The following is a 16,392-nucleotide window of genomic DNA, read 5'->3' as shown; positions in this document are numbered from 1 at the left end:
GATGTTTTCCTCACATTTTATCATACTCTAATACTAGTTATTACTCATTTCATGGGAATAATATCTTCCTGAGACCCAGGAAATTGCCAATTTTAGCTTTTTTACATTAAAAATGGTCTTGATCGGAAACTTCATAATGCAACAGTTTTTTTTTTCAGATACATTTTAAAAATTGTTTTTATTTATTGATTGATTTTTTTTTATTTTTACCTCCGCCAAGGAGGTTATGTTTTTGCCAGGGTTTGTTTGTTTGTTTGTCTGTCCGTTAGTGTGCAACATAACTCAAAAAGTTACGGACAGATTTGGATGAAATTTTCAGGGCTTGTTGGAAATGGGATAAGGAAGAAATGATTACATTTTGGTGGTGATCGGGGGTGGGGGGGCCCACGGGGGGGGGGCCACTGATCGTTAGTGTGCAACATAACTCAAAAAGTTACGGACAGATTTGGATGAAATTTTCAGGGTTTGTTGGAAATGGGATAAGGAAGAAATGATTACATTTTGGTGGTGATCGGGGGTGGGGGGCCCACGGGGGGGGGCCATGTTTGTCTGTCCGTTAGTGTGCAACATAACTCAAAAAGTTATGGACAGATTTGGATGAAATTTTCAGGGTTTGTTGGAAATGGGATAAGGAAGAAATGATTACATTTTGGTGGTGATCGGGGGTGGGGGGGCCACTGATCAGCCTTGGCGGAGGTCTGCGCTCTCCGAGTGCTTCTAGTTTTTTAATGGAATGTCCTTTGTAATGGACAGTATTTTTTTTTTAAGTTAAACTGTCAAACTTTTGTCCCCTACAGAGGACAAAATGCATTACTGGGTCTCAGGAGGATATGCAAAGAAAAAAACCCAAAACTTTTTGTTTCAGAAATGTTAGTGCCGATCAGGTTTATCAAGAGCAGCAATGTTCCAGTAATGGTATGAACTGCAGTGTTTGGGATGATGCATAAGAATCCACTGTGTTGGCTGATATGGAACTGAAACAACAAAACCCATGAATATACAAGAGAACAGCTGAAGAAGAACTGTCCACTGGAGTGACCACTATGCATGAAAGGGTTAATGAATCATGTATCGACTGTGTTTCATATTCTATTTGTACAGTGTTTGATTCATATCCTTATGTTGTACATTTGAGTAAAAACTACAATTATTATTATTTATGTAGTCAAAATGAACATCGCTTTACACATTTAGGGCCGGATCTATCAAAGGTTTGTATTAAAACGTGTGCAAACTCATTGCACGCACAAAAAAATGTACAAACTGATTTACTAACAGTGACACTAAGGGTTGTGTCTTTCAAAGGTGCAAAATAACGAGTCTGCATCCAGTTAGTACAGTTGACACAATGAATATGAAATATGGGGCGTTTAGATGCAGTTGTGCATGTGCTGGGAGGAGAAAATGTAAATATGTTAGTTTAGCACACGCAAAGTGATTTATCAAACCTGAAAGCAATTTAGCTGATAGAAACTGTGTCTGTATTTAACACGTTTAAAAGGAGGAGAAAACGGGTTGGATGTGGAATTGCGCACACATGGAAGTGGTTAGGAGACAAAGAAGTGAAACGAGATGCAGAGAACGCATTTTTCACCCTCGTGTGAACGTTTTTGGAGTGAAGGAAGAAAAAATAATTGAGACGTATGCACATGGGACGAACAACTGGGACGTTTGTCGCATTTCAATGACGTAAAGGTCGGATAAATGCGACCTGGACGTTCAGACTGAAGTCACATTGGAAAATATCAGATCTGGGTCGGATTTAGGACCACGTATGAAAGTGGTCTGGGTTGGATTTAGGAACACGTATGAAAGTGGTCCGGGTCGGATTTAGAACCCCGTATGAAAGTGGTCCGGGTGGGATTTAGGACCGCATATGAAAGTGGTCCGGGTCGGATTAAGGACCATATGAAAGTGGTCAGGGTTGGATTTAGGACCACATACGAAAGTGGACCGGGTCAGATTTAGGACCACATATGAAAGTAGTCTGGGTCAGATTTAGGACCACATATGAAAGTAGTCTGGGTCAGATTTAGGACCACATATGAAAGTGGTCTGGGTCAGATTTAGGACCACATATGAAAGTGGTCTGGGTCGGATTTAGGACCATATGAAAGTGGTCCGGGTCAGATTTAGGACCACATATTAAAGTGGTCCGGGTCAGATTTAGGACCATGTATGAAAGTGGTCTGGGTCGGATTTAGGACCATATGAAAGTGGTCCGGGTCAGATTTAGGACCACATATTAAAGTGGTCCGGGTCAGATTTAGGACCACGTATGAAAGTGGTCTGGGTCAGATTTAGGACCACGTATGACAGTGGTCTGGGTCAGATTTAGGACCATGTATGACAGTGGTCTGGGTCGGATTTAGGATCACGTATGAAAGTGGACTGGCTCAGATTAGTGCTGTTCAGACTGTCTGTATCTGTAACTTTAACTGTCTTTCTTTAAATTCTGTTCTTCTGTTTTGGGTTTGTTCGATACCGGACCAACATGTTCATGACTTAAATGATTTGCATACGTGGTTTTCACTGTGGCGACTTGAAAACCATAATAACCAACCGTCTGTGTTTTGACCCAGTTGTGTTTGTTTGTGTTGGTTTCCCTCAGTTCTGACCTCCTCTGAATGAAATGCCTCCTCAGTAACTCCTACACTCAGAACTCTGCTTTATACAGGGTGGGGAAGCAAAATGTACAATATTTTGAGGCAGGGATTGAAAGACAGTGTATGACCAATTAGTTTATTGAAAGTCATGAGAATTTATTTGCCACAAGAAAATGTACATAATAGAAAATGTTTTTATTCTATGTGTCCTCCTTCTTTCTCAATAACTGCCTTCACACGCTTCCTGAAACTTGCGCAAGTGTTCCTCAAATATTCGGGTGACAACTTCTCCCATTCTTCTTTAATAGTATCTTTAAGAAAGTCGACATTGCTGTGTGATGTTCTATTGGTTCCATGTTCTAAAACGCCCCAAATAGCAGAATCCAGAGGGTTTAGATCTGGGCTAGAAGGCGGCCATAAACATGATTCCCAAAAATTGCTAAAGTTGGATTTGTTGCTGTTGTCAACAAGTGTTTTGGTGTTCTTGTGTAAGATTTTAACTTCAAATCATATTTTACTGCATTTCTAACGGTCTTGTTGTCTACCTCAAGTTCAGTTGCCATTTTTCTCATGGATTTGGTTGGATCCTTTAGGATTTTGGATTTGAGAGCTTTAATAAAAGCTTTGGTACGTTTTTTGTTGCTTCCTCCACTTCCAGACTTTCTCGTAATAGTTTTGCTCATAGTCATTCTCTTCTTTCCATTATAAACAGTCTTTATGGACACTCCAACTATTTTTGAAATCTCCTTTGGTGTGACGAGTGCATTCAGCAAATCACACACTCTTTGACGTTTGCTTTCCTGATTACTCATATGGGCAAAAGTTTCTGAAAAGGTATGGATAATAGTGTTAGGTATGATTATGACATCAATATATGTTTGGTTTCAAAACAATTGACGTAGTGCCGGCTGAGAAAAAACAACTAAATGTTCATTGTAAATTTTGCTTCCCCACCCTGTAATACATGTGGACAACATGATAAACTAGGGCTTCTGTACGCTGCCTGTGTGCAGACCGAGTGTGGAATGGATCTGACTGCTATGACTGAGTAAAACCCAGAGTGCACTGGGGAAAACAGGCTGTCAACAGGAAACTTTCACTTTTTCTATGAGTGAAAATAAGAGTTTTGTACAAGAGCGCTCTCCTGTACACACACACACACACACACACACACACACACACACACACACACACACACACACACACACACACACGTATGTGCAGTACAAAGCTCTCTTTCTGGTTGCTGGTGTTATTCTGGTTCCAGACTCCACGCAGGTACTTTGAGTCCGGTCCAGAACAGCAGGGCTGCTTTCACTGGCACGTATTCACCCTGTTCTGTGGGTCGCGTTGCCATGGTAACTTCACCAAGGCAGGCACAACTTGGACGTGTTTCTAAGGAGTAGAAATGTAATCTGGATTCTTTGATTTACTCCAGTGTTTTTCAACCTTGGAGTCGCCTGGAATTCAAATTGAAATTTCTAGTAATTGATAAAAATAAAAACAAAAACGTACAAATAAAAAATAAGGGGATCAAACAGTCAACTATGTATGAGGAAGTCTAGGACAGTGGGATAGGTAGGGACAGGAAGGACACACAGCCTGACTGAGTGAAAGAAAAAAAAAAGAATTAAATAGATGCATAAAAATGGAGGGGAATTACAGGGTGGGGAAGCAAAATTTACAATATTTTGAGGCAGGGATTGAAAGACAGTGTATGACCAATTAGTTTATTGAAAGTCATGAGAATTTATTTGCCACAAGAAAATGTACATAATAGAAAATGTTTTTATTCTATGTGTCCTCCTTCTTTCTCAATAACTGCCTTCACACGCTTCCTGAAACTTGCGCAAGTGTTCCTCAAATATTCGGGTGACAACTTCTCCCATTCTTCTTTAATAGTATCTTCCAGACTTTCTCGTAATAGTTTTGCTCATAGTCATTCTCTTCTTTCCATTATAAACAGTCTTTATAGACACTCCAACTATTTCTGAAATCTCCTTCGGTGTGACGAGTGCGTTCAGCAAATCACACACTCTTTGACGTTTGCTTTCCTGATTACTCATATGGGCAAAAGTTTCTGAAAAGGTATGGATAATAGTGTTAGGTATGATTATGACATCAATATATGTTTGGTTTCAAAACAATTGACGTAGTGCCTGCTGAGAAAAAACAACTAAATGTTCATTGTAAATTTTGCTTCCCCACCCTGTATAAAATACATTTTAAAAAGTAGAGAAGTGAAGAAGAACTGAGGGATAAAAGTGTCTAAGGAGAGAAAAACTAAAGTTCAGTTTGACTCCTCTGGGCAGGAGAGTCCAGATGTTCAGGTCTAACTGGTCCCTGTCCCCTCTGTGTGTGTGTGTGTGTGTGTGTGTTTTTAGCCAACATGTTGGACACGATGCTGCTGCGGAACGGATGGAAAGGAGGAAATGAGCGACGAGTGGAGGAGAGCACCAGTACTGTCACTGTGTCAGCGCAGAACATGCTCTGGTGTCACTGCTACCACCACTGCCCTGAAGACTCAGTCAACAACACCTGCATGTAAAGAGAACACTTACACACACAAACACACACTAACAAGACTTAGGGCCGGATCTACTAAAGGTTTGCGTGTATTAAAACACATGCAAACTCATTGGACTCGCAAAAAAAATGTACAAGCTGATTTACTAACAGTGCGCACTAAGGGTTGTGTCTTTCAAAGGTGCAAAATAGTGCACCTGCATCCAGTTAGTACATTTGACACAATGAATATGCATTATGGGGCGTTTACTCGCAATTGTGTGTGTGCTGGGAGGAGAAAATGTAAATATATTAACCCTTTCTTGCACGAATTCTGAAAACCTTAATCAAAATTTTTTTCTGAGTGTTTTTATTCCTCATGAAAAAAAACTATGCGATTGAAAATTTTCTTCTGACAAATAAATAAAAAAAATTAATACAAATTATTTTAAACATTAAAAAGTAAAAACTACATTAAAAGAAATAATAATGAAAAAAAAAAAAATTCTTATGAACCTATTTTTCATGAAGTTGCAAAAATGTCCGCTCAGCTGGAGACCACACGTTTAATTCTTGACGCACAGAGACACGTATTTACTGATAAACTGTGCGAAAACTATGGGGAGGGCTTATGATTCTGGGGGTTTATGTTCAGGAGAGATCTACATAATGTTACCGATTCATGTCAGAAAAGATATGTCGTGTCTTAAAGGTCCCATATTATGCAAATCTCACTTTGTGACAGTTTTCTTACAGTAGTGTGTGTTGCAGTAGCCTCATTATGAGGTTCCAATTTGAAAACTGTCTGTTTCTTCCCTGCCTTGCTACACCACATTTAGTGAAAATGCCTGCTCAAACGGCCCAGTTTGAGTTGGGTCCGCTTATGACGACATAAGAGGATTTAACTCCTCCCCCTGACTGTGCCCCCACCCTGGCAAAGTACCTCTTGGACAACAAACATGGCGAAGGCGAGACACGCAAGTTGTGGTGTTGTTGGCTGCACACACCAACACGATAGTTTATTTTTGCTCCCCACTTCCGAGCCTCTCCGTAAAAAGTGGCTGGATTATATCTTTGATGATCATGTACCGAACAACATTCCCAAACGCTTGTATGTGTGTGCCCGGCATTTCACGGACGAGTGTTTTTCGAACATGAGCCCATACAGCTCCGGCTTAGCACAAAGACTCCGGATCAAGAAGGACGCAGTACCAACGCTTCGTGACCCAAGTACAAGTGTGGGAGATGGAAGTTCTTCTCATTTTTTTGTATCTTTACTGCATAACCCTACATTACAGAAAAGCTGGTGGTTGTTGATGTGTACGTCTAACGTTAGCATGGCAGCTAACATAGCTCGGTTACTGCTGCTAACGTTTGCGTCCCCGTTAACATGCAAGAGCTGATAATATCAAGAGACATTCAACAGAACTACTTTGAACACGGGCCTTTTGTGGTTAGCATCAGTAGAGTTAGCATCAAGCTTGTTAGTAGCTGCCTGCATTAGTGGCAGCAGGCGTCTTTCCGTGTCAGGTCCACGAACCCGACACAACACCGCCGTTTTCCGTCGGGGCTCAATCACGCCTCAAGGCAAAGAAAGCCAGTGTTTGGAAAGACGTTCTGTCTGAGACATGGCTTCACAGTCAACATTAGCGCGTAGTACCGCTAGCGTAAGCCGCATCCTCTCCCAGAGAGGGGAGGGGGAGTGGGCGTGGACAGATGCGTTCATTTGCATACCCGGAAGCAGGCCCAGAAACAGCCTGTTCTGAGGAGGGCTGGTGAGAGGGACTTTTTTGACCGCTGAAACTCCGAACAAAGGATGATTTTGGGGCGAACAAACTTAAATACTATGTTTTTGGGCTTCTGAGACCTATATGACGTGACTGAAAAATAGCATAATATGGGACCTTTAAAACTTTAATTAAGATATGTGGAAAAAAAAATAATAATAAAAAATAAATAAATAAAATAAAACAAAAAAATCCATGAATATACAAGAGAACAGCTGTAGAATAGCTGTCCACTGTGGTGACCAATATGCATGAAAGGGTTAATTTAGCACATGCTAAGTGATTTATCAAACCCGAAAGCGATTTTGCTGATAGAAACCGTGTCTGTATTTAACACGTCTCAAGTGCCATTCAATCAGGGACTATAATACCAAGTCCTCTGTGCTCAACAGATCTACGCATGCTGTCTGTCTGTCAAACCGCCAGCGTACCCTTTTTTTTTTTTTTTCCTTACAGCGCCTTAAACCGCCATTAAGCCAGGTAAGTAGTCGCCATCGATCCAAACCGCCATTGTGGGCCTATTAACGAAACATCAACGAAGCAGGGTGCCCACCTGAAGACCCCAGTGACACTTTTACCCCTACCCCACTCATCACCAAGTGCTGATCAATTAGGGATTTTAATACCAAGTCCTATTAGCTCAACACGCTTAACACGTCTGAAAAGGAGGAGCAAACGGTTTGGATGTGGAATTACACACACATGGAAGTGGTTAGGAGACAAAGAAATGATGAAACCAGATGCAGAGAACGCACTTTTCACCCTCGTGTGAACATTTTTGGAATGACGGAAGAAAATACACTGAACAAAAATATAAACCCACCACTTTTGTTTTTGCTCCCATTTTTCATGAGCTGAACTCAAAGATCTAAAACTTTTTCTATGTACACAAAAGGCCTATTTCTCTCAAATATTGTTCATAAATTTGTCTAAATCTGTGTTAGTGAGCACTTCTCCTTTATCCTTTGCTGAGATAATCCATCCACCTCACAGGTGTGGCATATCAAGATGCTGATTAGACAGCAGGATTATTGCACAGGTGTGACTTAGGCTGGCCACAATAAATGGCCACTCTAAAATGTGCAGTTTTACTGTATTGGGTGGTCCAGGGGGGTCAGAAAACCAGTCAGTATTTGGTGTGACCACCATTTTCCTCGCACAGTCTTCTTCATGAATTCTCTGAAACAGCTTTGGAGATGGCTTATGGTAGAGAAATGAACATTCAATTCACAGGCAAAAGCTCTGGTGGAGATTCCTGAAGTCAGCATGCCAATTGCATATTCCCTCAAAACTTGTGACATCTGTGGTATTGTGCTGTGTGATAAAACTGCACATTTTGGAGTGGCCTTTTATTGTGGCCAGCCTAAGTCACACCTGTGCAAAAATCCTGCTGTCTAATCAGCATCTGGATATGCCACACCTGTGAGGTGGATGGATTATCTCAGCAAAGAAGAAGTGTTCACTAACACAAATTTAGACAGATTTGTGAACAATATTTGAGAGAAATAAACCTTATGTGTACACAGAAAAAGTTTTAGATCTTTGAGTTCAGCTCATGAAAAATGGGAGCAAAAACAAAAGTGGTGCGTTTATATTTTTGTTCAGTGTATAATTGAGACGTGAGACGTGTTGATGGTGTGTGTTTTTGTGTGCACAGGACTGACGGTTATTGCTTCACCATGGTGGAGGAGGAGGAGGGTGGTCTGGCCGTCCTCACTGCAGGATGTCTGGGATTGGTGGGCTCGGAGTTCCAGTGCAGAGTGAGTCACATCTGGGTCTGGAACTGCATGTCAGCGTTCATGGATGTTTGCACACACACTGTTTATGTCCATCATGCACTGGGGTTACGGCTGCAGGGGTTGTACAACGGGTGGATACGGCGTACAAGGTTATGACAGTAGTCGCTTGTTCATTGACCCTCAAATATAACTTATGCATAAAAATTTACCTAATGGAAAAACAACAATTTTGCCCAAACTCTTGTTTTTTGATGAAAAGTTTTTGTTCTCACAAGAGGTGTTTTTTCATAGTGAAATTAGTATATCACACAAAACTGCAATGGAAAGACCTTTTAGTCTAACTAGAACACAGGTGTCAAACATGAGGCCCGGGGACCAAATTTGGCCCGCCAAATGGTCAGATCTGGCCCGCGGGATGAATTTGTGAAATGCAAAAATTACATTGAAGATATTAACAATCTATGGTGTCAAAATCATTTAAATTCAGGTTCCACATACAAATTTAATCTCAAGTGGGTCAATCCAGTAAAATACTATTGTAGTAACCTATAAATAATGACAACCGCAAATGTTCTCGTTGTTTTAGTGTTAAAAAAAGAAGGAAAATTACATGAAAATGTTTACATTGACAAACTTTCCTTTTTCAAAAATGTGAATAACCTTTTTTTTGGGGGGTGCGTGTGGGTATGTCTAGCTTTTTGTTTTTATTTTGTTTGGTTTTTTGTTTTTGAATTCAGAGCGATACATTTTATCATATTTGTGACAAATGGATCAAGTTTGTATCCTTTAGCCATCCAGAATCTCTGTTATTCCTCTAAAGGTGTCCCTTTTTTTTTTTTTTTTTTTTTTTTTTTGTAATCTCCCTGTGTTTTTTCTTCGTTTTGTGTTTTTCTGCGTGAATATGTGTGATGTTTGAAGAACCCAGAAGTATTGTAATGCTATGATTGTTTTTTTTTAATATATATATATATGTGAGAAATACTGAAACCGTAAGCACCCATTTATATTTTTTTGGGTTTTTTTGTTTATTTGTTTTGGGGGGTTTTTTGTTTCTGTTTTTTTTTTTTTTTTTTTTTTTTTAACTTTTGTATGTATTACAAAAAAAAATTGCATGGCAGCTAAATGTCCACATAGTGCAGAACTACACATTGCTTCTTAAATGTTTTGATAAACTGCTTTGCTGCTGATGTATACAATAAAAAAAAGTAAAAAAAAAAAGTGAATAACCTGAATAAATATGAATAATCTGAAATGTCTGAAGAGATTTTAGTGCAATTTTACCAATATTCTACCTGTTAGTAAATATTTTGTGTTTTTGTAATTGTAACGTAAGTTGTAATACACATGCGTAAACTGATAAACTGAGGCAGAATATTGTTAAAATTGCACCTGTTTTTCTTCAGACATTTCAAGTTGTCCATGTTATTCAGATTTTTAAAGAAACGTTATAGATGTAAACATTGACATCATTTAATTTTTTACTTTTCTCACTGTTATTATTTTACTGGTCCGGCCCACTTCAGATCTTATTGGGGTGAATGTGGAACTGAACTAAAATGAGTTTGACACCCCTGAACTAGAAAAAAAACAAAAACGAAAAAACAAAACAGATGTTGATGGATGTTAGAACAAGAGAAAAGGAAGAGTTTAAACCAAACATGTGGCTATGTGTGGACACACCAGGAAACCCAATCATTTTAGAATTTAGAAGGCGATAGAGGGGGAACCAGCATTCTAGATTCAAAACTAGAAAAGCACTTGGAGAGCGCAGACCTCCGCCAAGGCAGATCAGTACCCCCACCCCCCCACCCCCGATCACCACCAAAATTTAATCATTTATTCCTTGTGCCAGTATCAGCATTTCCTGAAAATGTCATCCAAATCCGTCCATAACTTTTTGAGTTATCTTGCTAACACACAAACAACCAAACAAACACACCCTGATGAAAACATAACTTCCTTGGTGGAGGTAACAACACAGATTTATGCTCATGTTTGTGGAATGACTTCTACTGACATCTACCAGAATAAAGAAACTAATCAACACATTTGGGATTGAACCCATAAAGACCCAGTGATCTTTTTTGTGGCAGTTCTCAAATGAATTTTTCTCTATTTTTAACTTTTCTCAATAAACTTATCACCATTTATTCTAATATTATCCTCAGTATTTTGCATTTTTAGGTGAAAATCAGGTATTCTCCTATATTTAATGTACTGATTTTGTAGATGTTTATTAAAGCTCAGATTAGAGTTGAGGGGTATTATATCCAAAACATAGAAAACTGAAGAAAAAGATCCATTTTTCTGCAAAATATATCATAAAGTGAACATAAACCCAGTGTGTCCATCCACTGTCATTGATCCAACTCCATGGGTTTTACTGGGGAATCAATGTTGTAGAAGATGACGGTGTTTCCATGGTAACTACGGAGCCTCTGAACGTCCAAATGGGTCATATCTGATGACCATGAAAAGATGAAGAACTGTATTTTACATTTTATAGGATTAGTGGATCAACAGGTATTAAACAGTTTAGATCAGTAGATGGTTTAGGTTAAAGGTGGACGTTTGGGTCTTTAAGGGTTGAAGGTGGACGTTTGGGTCTTTAAGGGTTGAAGGTGGACGTTTGGGTCTTTAAGGGTTAAAGGTGGACGTTTGGGTCTTTAAGGGTTAAAGGTGGCGTTTGGGTCTTTAAGGGTTAAAGGTGGACGTTTGGGTCTTTAAGGGTTGAAGGTGGACGTTTGGGTCTTTAAGGGTTAAAGGTGGATGTTTGGGTCTTTAAGGGTTAAAGGTGGACGTTTGGGTCTTTAAGGGTTAAAGGTGGACGTTTGGGTCTTTAAGGGTTGAAGGTGGACGTTTGGGTCTTTAAGGGTTAAAGGTGGACGTTTGGGTCTTTAAGGGTTGAAGGTGGACGTTTGGGTCTTTAAGGGTTGAAGGTGGACGTTTGGGTCTTTAAGGGTTAAAAGTGGACGTTTGGGTCTTTATGGGTTAAAAGTGGACGTTTGGGTCTTTATGGGTTGGTGGAAAAACCGACATTACGTATTTCTGTTTTTTCAACATTTAGTAAATATCGGTAAAGTTTTGCGCGGTTGTCCGATGGAAAAGAGACCAACGATGCAGTTAGTGTTAGCCAGTCAAAGTTAAATAACTCATTAAAGAGGCAACTGAATGGAAACAATGTAAAAGATGCAACAAAACAGAAGGAACGTTGAAGACACAAAAAACAAAAAACAGTGTAATAGGGACCATGCACATTTATGAACATCCATCCATCCATCCATTCTCTTCCGCTTATCCGGGGCCGGGTCGCGGGGGTAACAGTCTAAGCAGGGATGCCCAGACTTCCCTCTCCCCAGACACCTCCTCCAGCTCTTCCGGGGGGATCCCGAGGCGTTCCCAGGCCAGCCGAGAGACATAGTCTCTCCAGCGTGTCCTGGGTCTTCCCCGAGGTCTCCTCCCGGTGGGACATGCCCGGAACACCTCCCCAGGGAGGCGTCCAGGAGGCATCCGAAACAGATGCCCGAGCCACCTCAGCTGGCCCCTCTCGACGCGGAGGAGCAGCGACTCTACTCCGAGCTCCTCCCTGGTGACTGAGCTCCTCACCCTATCCCTAAGGGTGCGCCCAGCCACCCGACGGAGGAAACTCATTTCGACCGCTTGTATCCGGGATCTTGTCCTTTCGGTCATGACCCAAAGCTCATGACCATAGGTGAGGGTAGGGTAGGGTGAGGGTTATGAACATTGTTGTATAAAAAAATACGCCCATGTAAATATGCCAGAATTGGTAAAAAAAAAAAAAAAAAAAAAATCACCACTGAAATTTAATCATTTCTTCCTTGTGCCAGTATCAACATTTCTGGAAAATTTCATCAAAATCTGTCCATAACTTTTTGAGTTATCTTGCTAACAGATAAACAAACAAACAGAAACAAACCCTGATGAAAACATAACCTCGTCCTTCAGAAAAATAAGTGTAATTTTAACAATATTCTGTCTCAGTTTATCATGTACACATGTTCATTATAACGTACAGATCACAGAGGATCTACAAATACACAAATACACAATATTTGTAAAGTTAAACTTCTCTTATCCTCCTCAGACCCAGCTATGGGTTTTCTGTCCACATTTGTGGACAAGAGTTTCACAACTTCATAAAAAAAAAAAAAAAAGAAAAGAAAACTGTCCACCACAAAGGACATTCCACAAACATTTTAAAAACTGCATCTGAAAAAACAGTTGCATTATGATGTTTCCAATATAGGCACTTATTTAATACAAACAGAAAGCTGGTGCTTTGCTGACATTTCCTGGGTCTCAGGAGGATAAAACATTTCAAAATGTTCATTTTTGTTCAGGTTATTCACATTTTTTTGATAGTTTGTTTTAGCGTAAATACAGTAAAATTACATGAAAATGTTTACATTTACAAAGAGGAAAATTTGGAATTGTCATTATTTATATGTTATTACCTCTGCTTTCCTTTGTTTGTTTGCCTGTTTGTTACCTCCGCCAAGGAGGTTATGTTTTTGCCAGGGTTTGTTTGTCTGTCTGTCTGTCCGTTAGTGTGCAACATAACTCAAAAAGTTATGGACAGATTTTGATGAAATTTTCAGGGTTTGTTGGAAATGGGATAAGGAAGAAATGATTAAATTTTGGTGGTGATCGGGGGTGGGGGGGCCCACGGGGGGGGGGGGGGGGGGGCACTGATCAGCCTTGGCGGAGGTCTGTGCTCTCCGAGTGCTTCTAGTTTGTTTATTTGTTAGCAAGATAACTCAAAAAGTTATGGACGGATTTTCATGAAATTTTCAGGAAATGTTGATACTGGCACAATGAAGAAATGATTAAATTTTGGTAGTGATCGGACAGGGGTGGGGGGGGTGGGGGTTGCAGATCTGTCTTGGGGGAGGTCTGCGTTCTCTGAGTACTTTTCTTGTTATGATCGTATTTTACTGTTTAAACTGGTTTGAATGTGGAGCCTGAACTAAAATAACTGTTAATGTCTCAGTGTAATTGTTGCATTTCACACATTCATCCCATGGTCCAGACTGGACCCTTTGGTGGGCCGGTTTTGGCCCCTGGACCACATGTTTGACCCCCCTGCTCTAACACTGTTCCCATCAGAAACGTGTGGGTGTAAACCCTGACTCCTCTGACTGTCGTTGGTTCAAATCCACAGCTCTGCTCTTATGTGTGTGTTTGTTTTCGGCAGGACACGTGGAACTCCCGTCACAGACGAGCTCTGGAGTGTTGTACGGACCGAGACTACTGCAACAGAGACCTGCAGCCCACTCTGCCCCCACTCAGGACGTCTGGTGAGGCCATCACCCCCCTGTTCAGCCCACTCAGGTCCACTCAGACCACACTGATGGAGGACGACAGTTTAAACTGGTACAAACCACAGTGTGGTGCAGGAGTGGAGCGGCTCCTGGTGCTTCAGGGATCTGGGGGGGGGGGGGGGGGGGTCAGGTGAAACGGAGCCTGCAGCCGGGGCTTGTTCTGTCACCCTCTAATGAAAAGGACAGACTGTCCCTGGGGCCTGCTTCAGTTTCACACCCCAGGACGGATGTGAGCTATCTGTCCATCTGACATACACACACACACACACACACAAACAGACACTGACACACAAACACATACACACACAGCAAGACACACTGACACACACAAACACACACATACATACACACACATACAGCAACACACAATGACACACACAAACACACACACAAACACACTCACAGCAACACACTCTGACACACACCAACACACACACACACCAACACACACTGACATACACACTGACACACACACACACAAACACACCAACACACACTGACACACACACACAAACACACTGACACACACACACACAAACACACACTAACACACACACACTGACACACTGACATACACACAAACACACGCACACACACAAACACACACACAGCAACACACACTGACACACACCAACACACACACAAACACACACACACACACACACAGCAACACAAACACACACTGACGCACACTGACACACACTGACACACACAAACGCACACCAACACACAAACACACACTAACACACAGCAATACACACTGATACACCAACACACACTGACATACCAACACACAGCAACACACTCACACTAACACACACCAACACAAACCAACACACATCAACACACACACAGCAACACACAGCAACACACACTAACACACACACAGCAACACCAAAACATACCAAAACACACCAACAAGCACACACAAATGTACACTAACACCAACACACACACACACCAACACACACTAACACTAACACACACTAACACCAACACACACCAACCCACACACAAAAACACACACCAACACACACACAAATGTACACCAACACACACCAACACACACGTATGATGGAACATACACAGAGGACAGACAGAACACTGTGTCTGTGTCTGTCTGTGTCTTTAACGTCACTTTTATCACCATCGTTTATTCAGCTGAATCTCCACACTGCTGACACTACTGCTCCTCCTCGTTCCTGCTGCACTGAACTGGGAATGTCACACTGCTGTCAGTGGTATCAGTGCGTACAAGTACACACACTGAGTATCGGCCCTGATACCTGACACTGGTATCAGTATCAGTATCAGTATTGGTGCGTCCCTATTGAACACTATTCCACAAAACCCTTGAACCCTCTTAGACGATGACAGTACTGGGCCGTTTCAGTCTGCCTTTTGGCCTGTCTGTCGTTTTCTCCTACATTTACATTTATGCATTTGGCAGACGCTTTTTTACAAAGCGACTTACAGGGGAAAACCCAAAATTAAAAAATAAATAAATAACAATAAAATACAAGGATAGATTAAAAGCCTAAAGCAGCTGTACAATTAAAAACTGTCGTACAGAAGATTAAAAAGCAAAATTCTAGACTAAAAATACAGGACTAGATACAGATCTTCCCGTTGCTGCAGTTTGACTTTGCTTGGTGTGGACGGTGTGTGCCTCTGCTTCTGAACATTCCCCTGAGTTTGCGCGTGTGTGTTTGTGTGTCTGATTGACAGCAGCGCAGCAGAAAGCCTAGAGCCCCAGAGCTGCCTTATGTCTCCTGGGTTTCTATAGCGATGTCGGTGCGACACCTGATCTGTGGGACTCAGGAAGGAGATGTGATCGATCCCACGCCGGGAGCCCGGGTGCAGGCCGGGGTTAGGGGGAGGATGGGGAACAGGAGCGTGTCCCTGCCAAGGAAGATTACAAAGATGTGGGAGTCGATAATAGTGAACAAGTGACTGTCACAAACTGTTCGTCTCCTTGAGTTTTTCAGGCTTCACAGCACAGGGTGTCAAACATGCGGTCCGTGGGCCAAAACCGGCCCGCCAAAAGGGTCCGACCTGGCCCCAAATGCAAAAATTACACTGAAGATATGAACAGTTTTAGTTCAGGTTCCACATTCAGACCAGAGTGACCTTAAGTGGATCAGAACCAGTAAAATACAAAAATGACATTATAGTGCACAGGTGTCAAATACGCGGTCTGGGGGCCAAAACCGGCCCGCCAAAAGGGTCCGACCTGGCCCCAAATGCAAAAATTACACTGAAGATGTTAACAGTTTTAGTTCAGGTTCCACATTCAGACCAGAGTGACCTTAAGTGGATCAGAACCAGTAAAATACAAAAATGACATTGTAGTGCACAGGTGTCAAATATGCGGTCCGGGGGCCAAAACCGGCCCGCCAAAAGGGTCCGACCT

The 16,392-nt window shown here is 41.5% G+C and overlaps 1 protein-coding gene across 1 annotated transcript in view; it reads left to right on the top strand.

Annotated features, from left to right (window-relative positions):
- Nucleotides 1–16,392, top strand: part of bmpr1bb (bone morphogenetic protein receptor, type IBb) — a 183,335-nt gene that overhangs the window by 157,503 nt on the left and 9,440 nt on the right. The window contains exons 3-5 of the mRNA XM_030151094.1: nt 4,991–5,150; nt 8,556–8,658; nt 13,853–13,955. Of these exons, the coding sequence (XP_030006954.1) occupies nt 4,991–5,150; nt 8,556–8,658; nt 13,853–13,955 (366 nt within the window). The remainder of the gene's footprint in view (nt 1–4,990; nt 5,151–8,555; nt 8,659–13,852; nt 13,956–16,392) is intronic.

The sequence above is a fragment of the Sphaeramia orbicularis genome, chromosome 12 (assembly GCF_902148855.1).
Source record: "Sphaeramia orbicularis chromosome 12, fSphaOr1.1, whole genome shotgun sequence".
Lineage (NCBI taxonomy): Eukaryota > Metazoa > Chordata > Actinopteri > Kurtiformes > Apogonidae > Sphaeramia > Sphaeramia orbicularis.
Note: the sequence above shows the minus strand (reverse complement) of the source record. Positions and strands in the feature narration are given on the sequence as shown.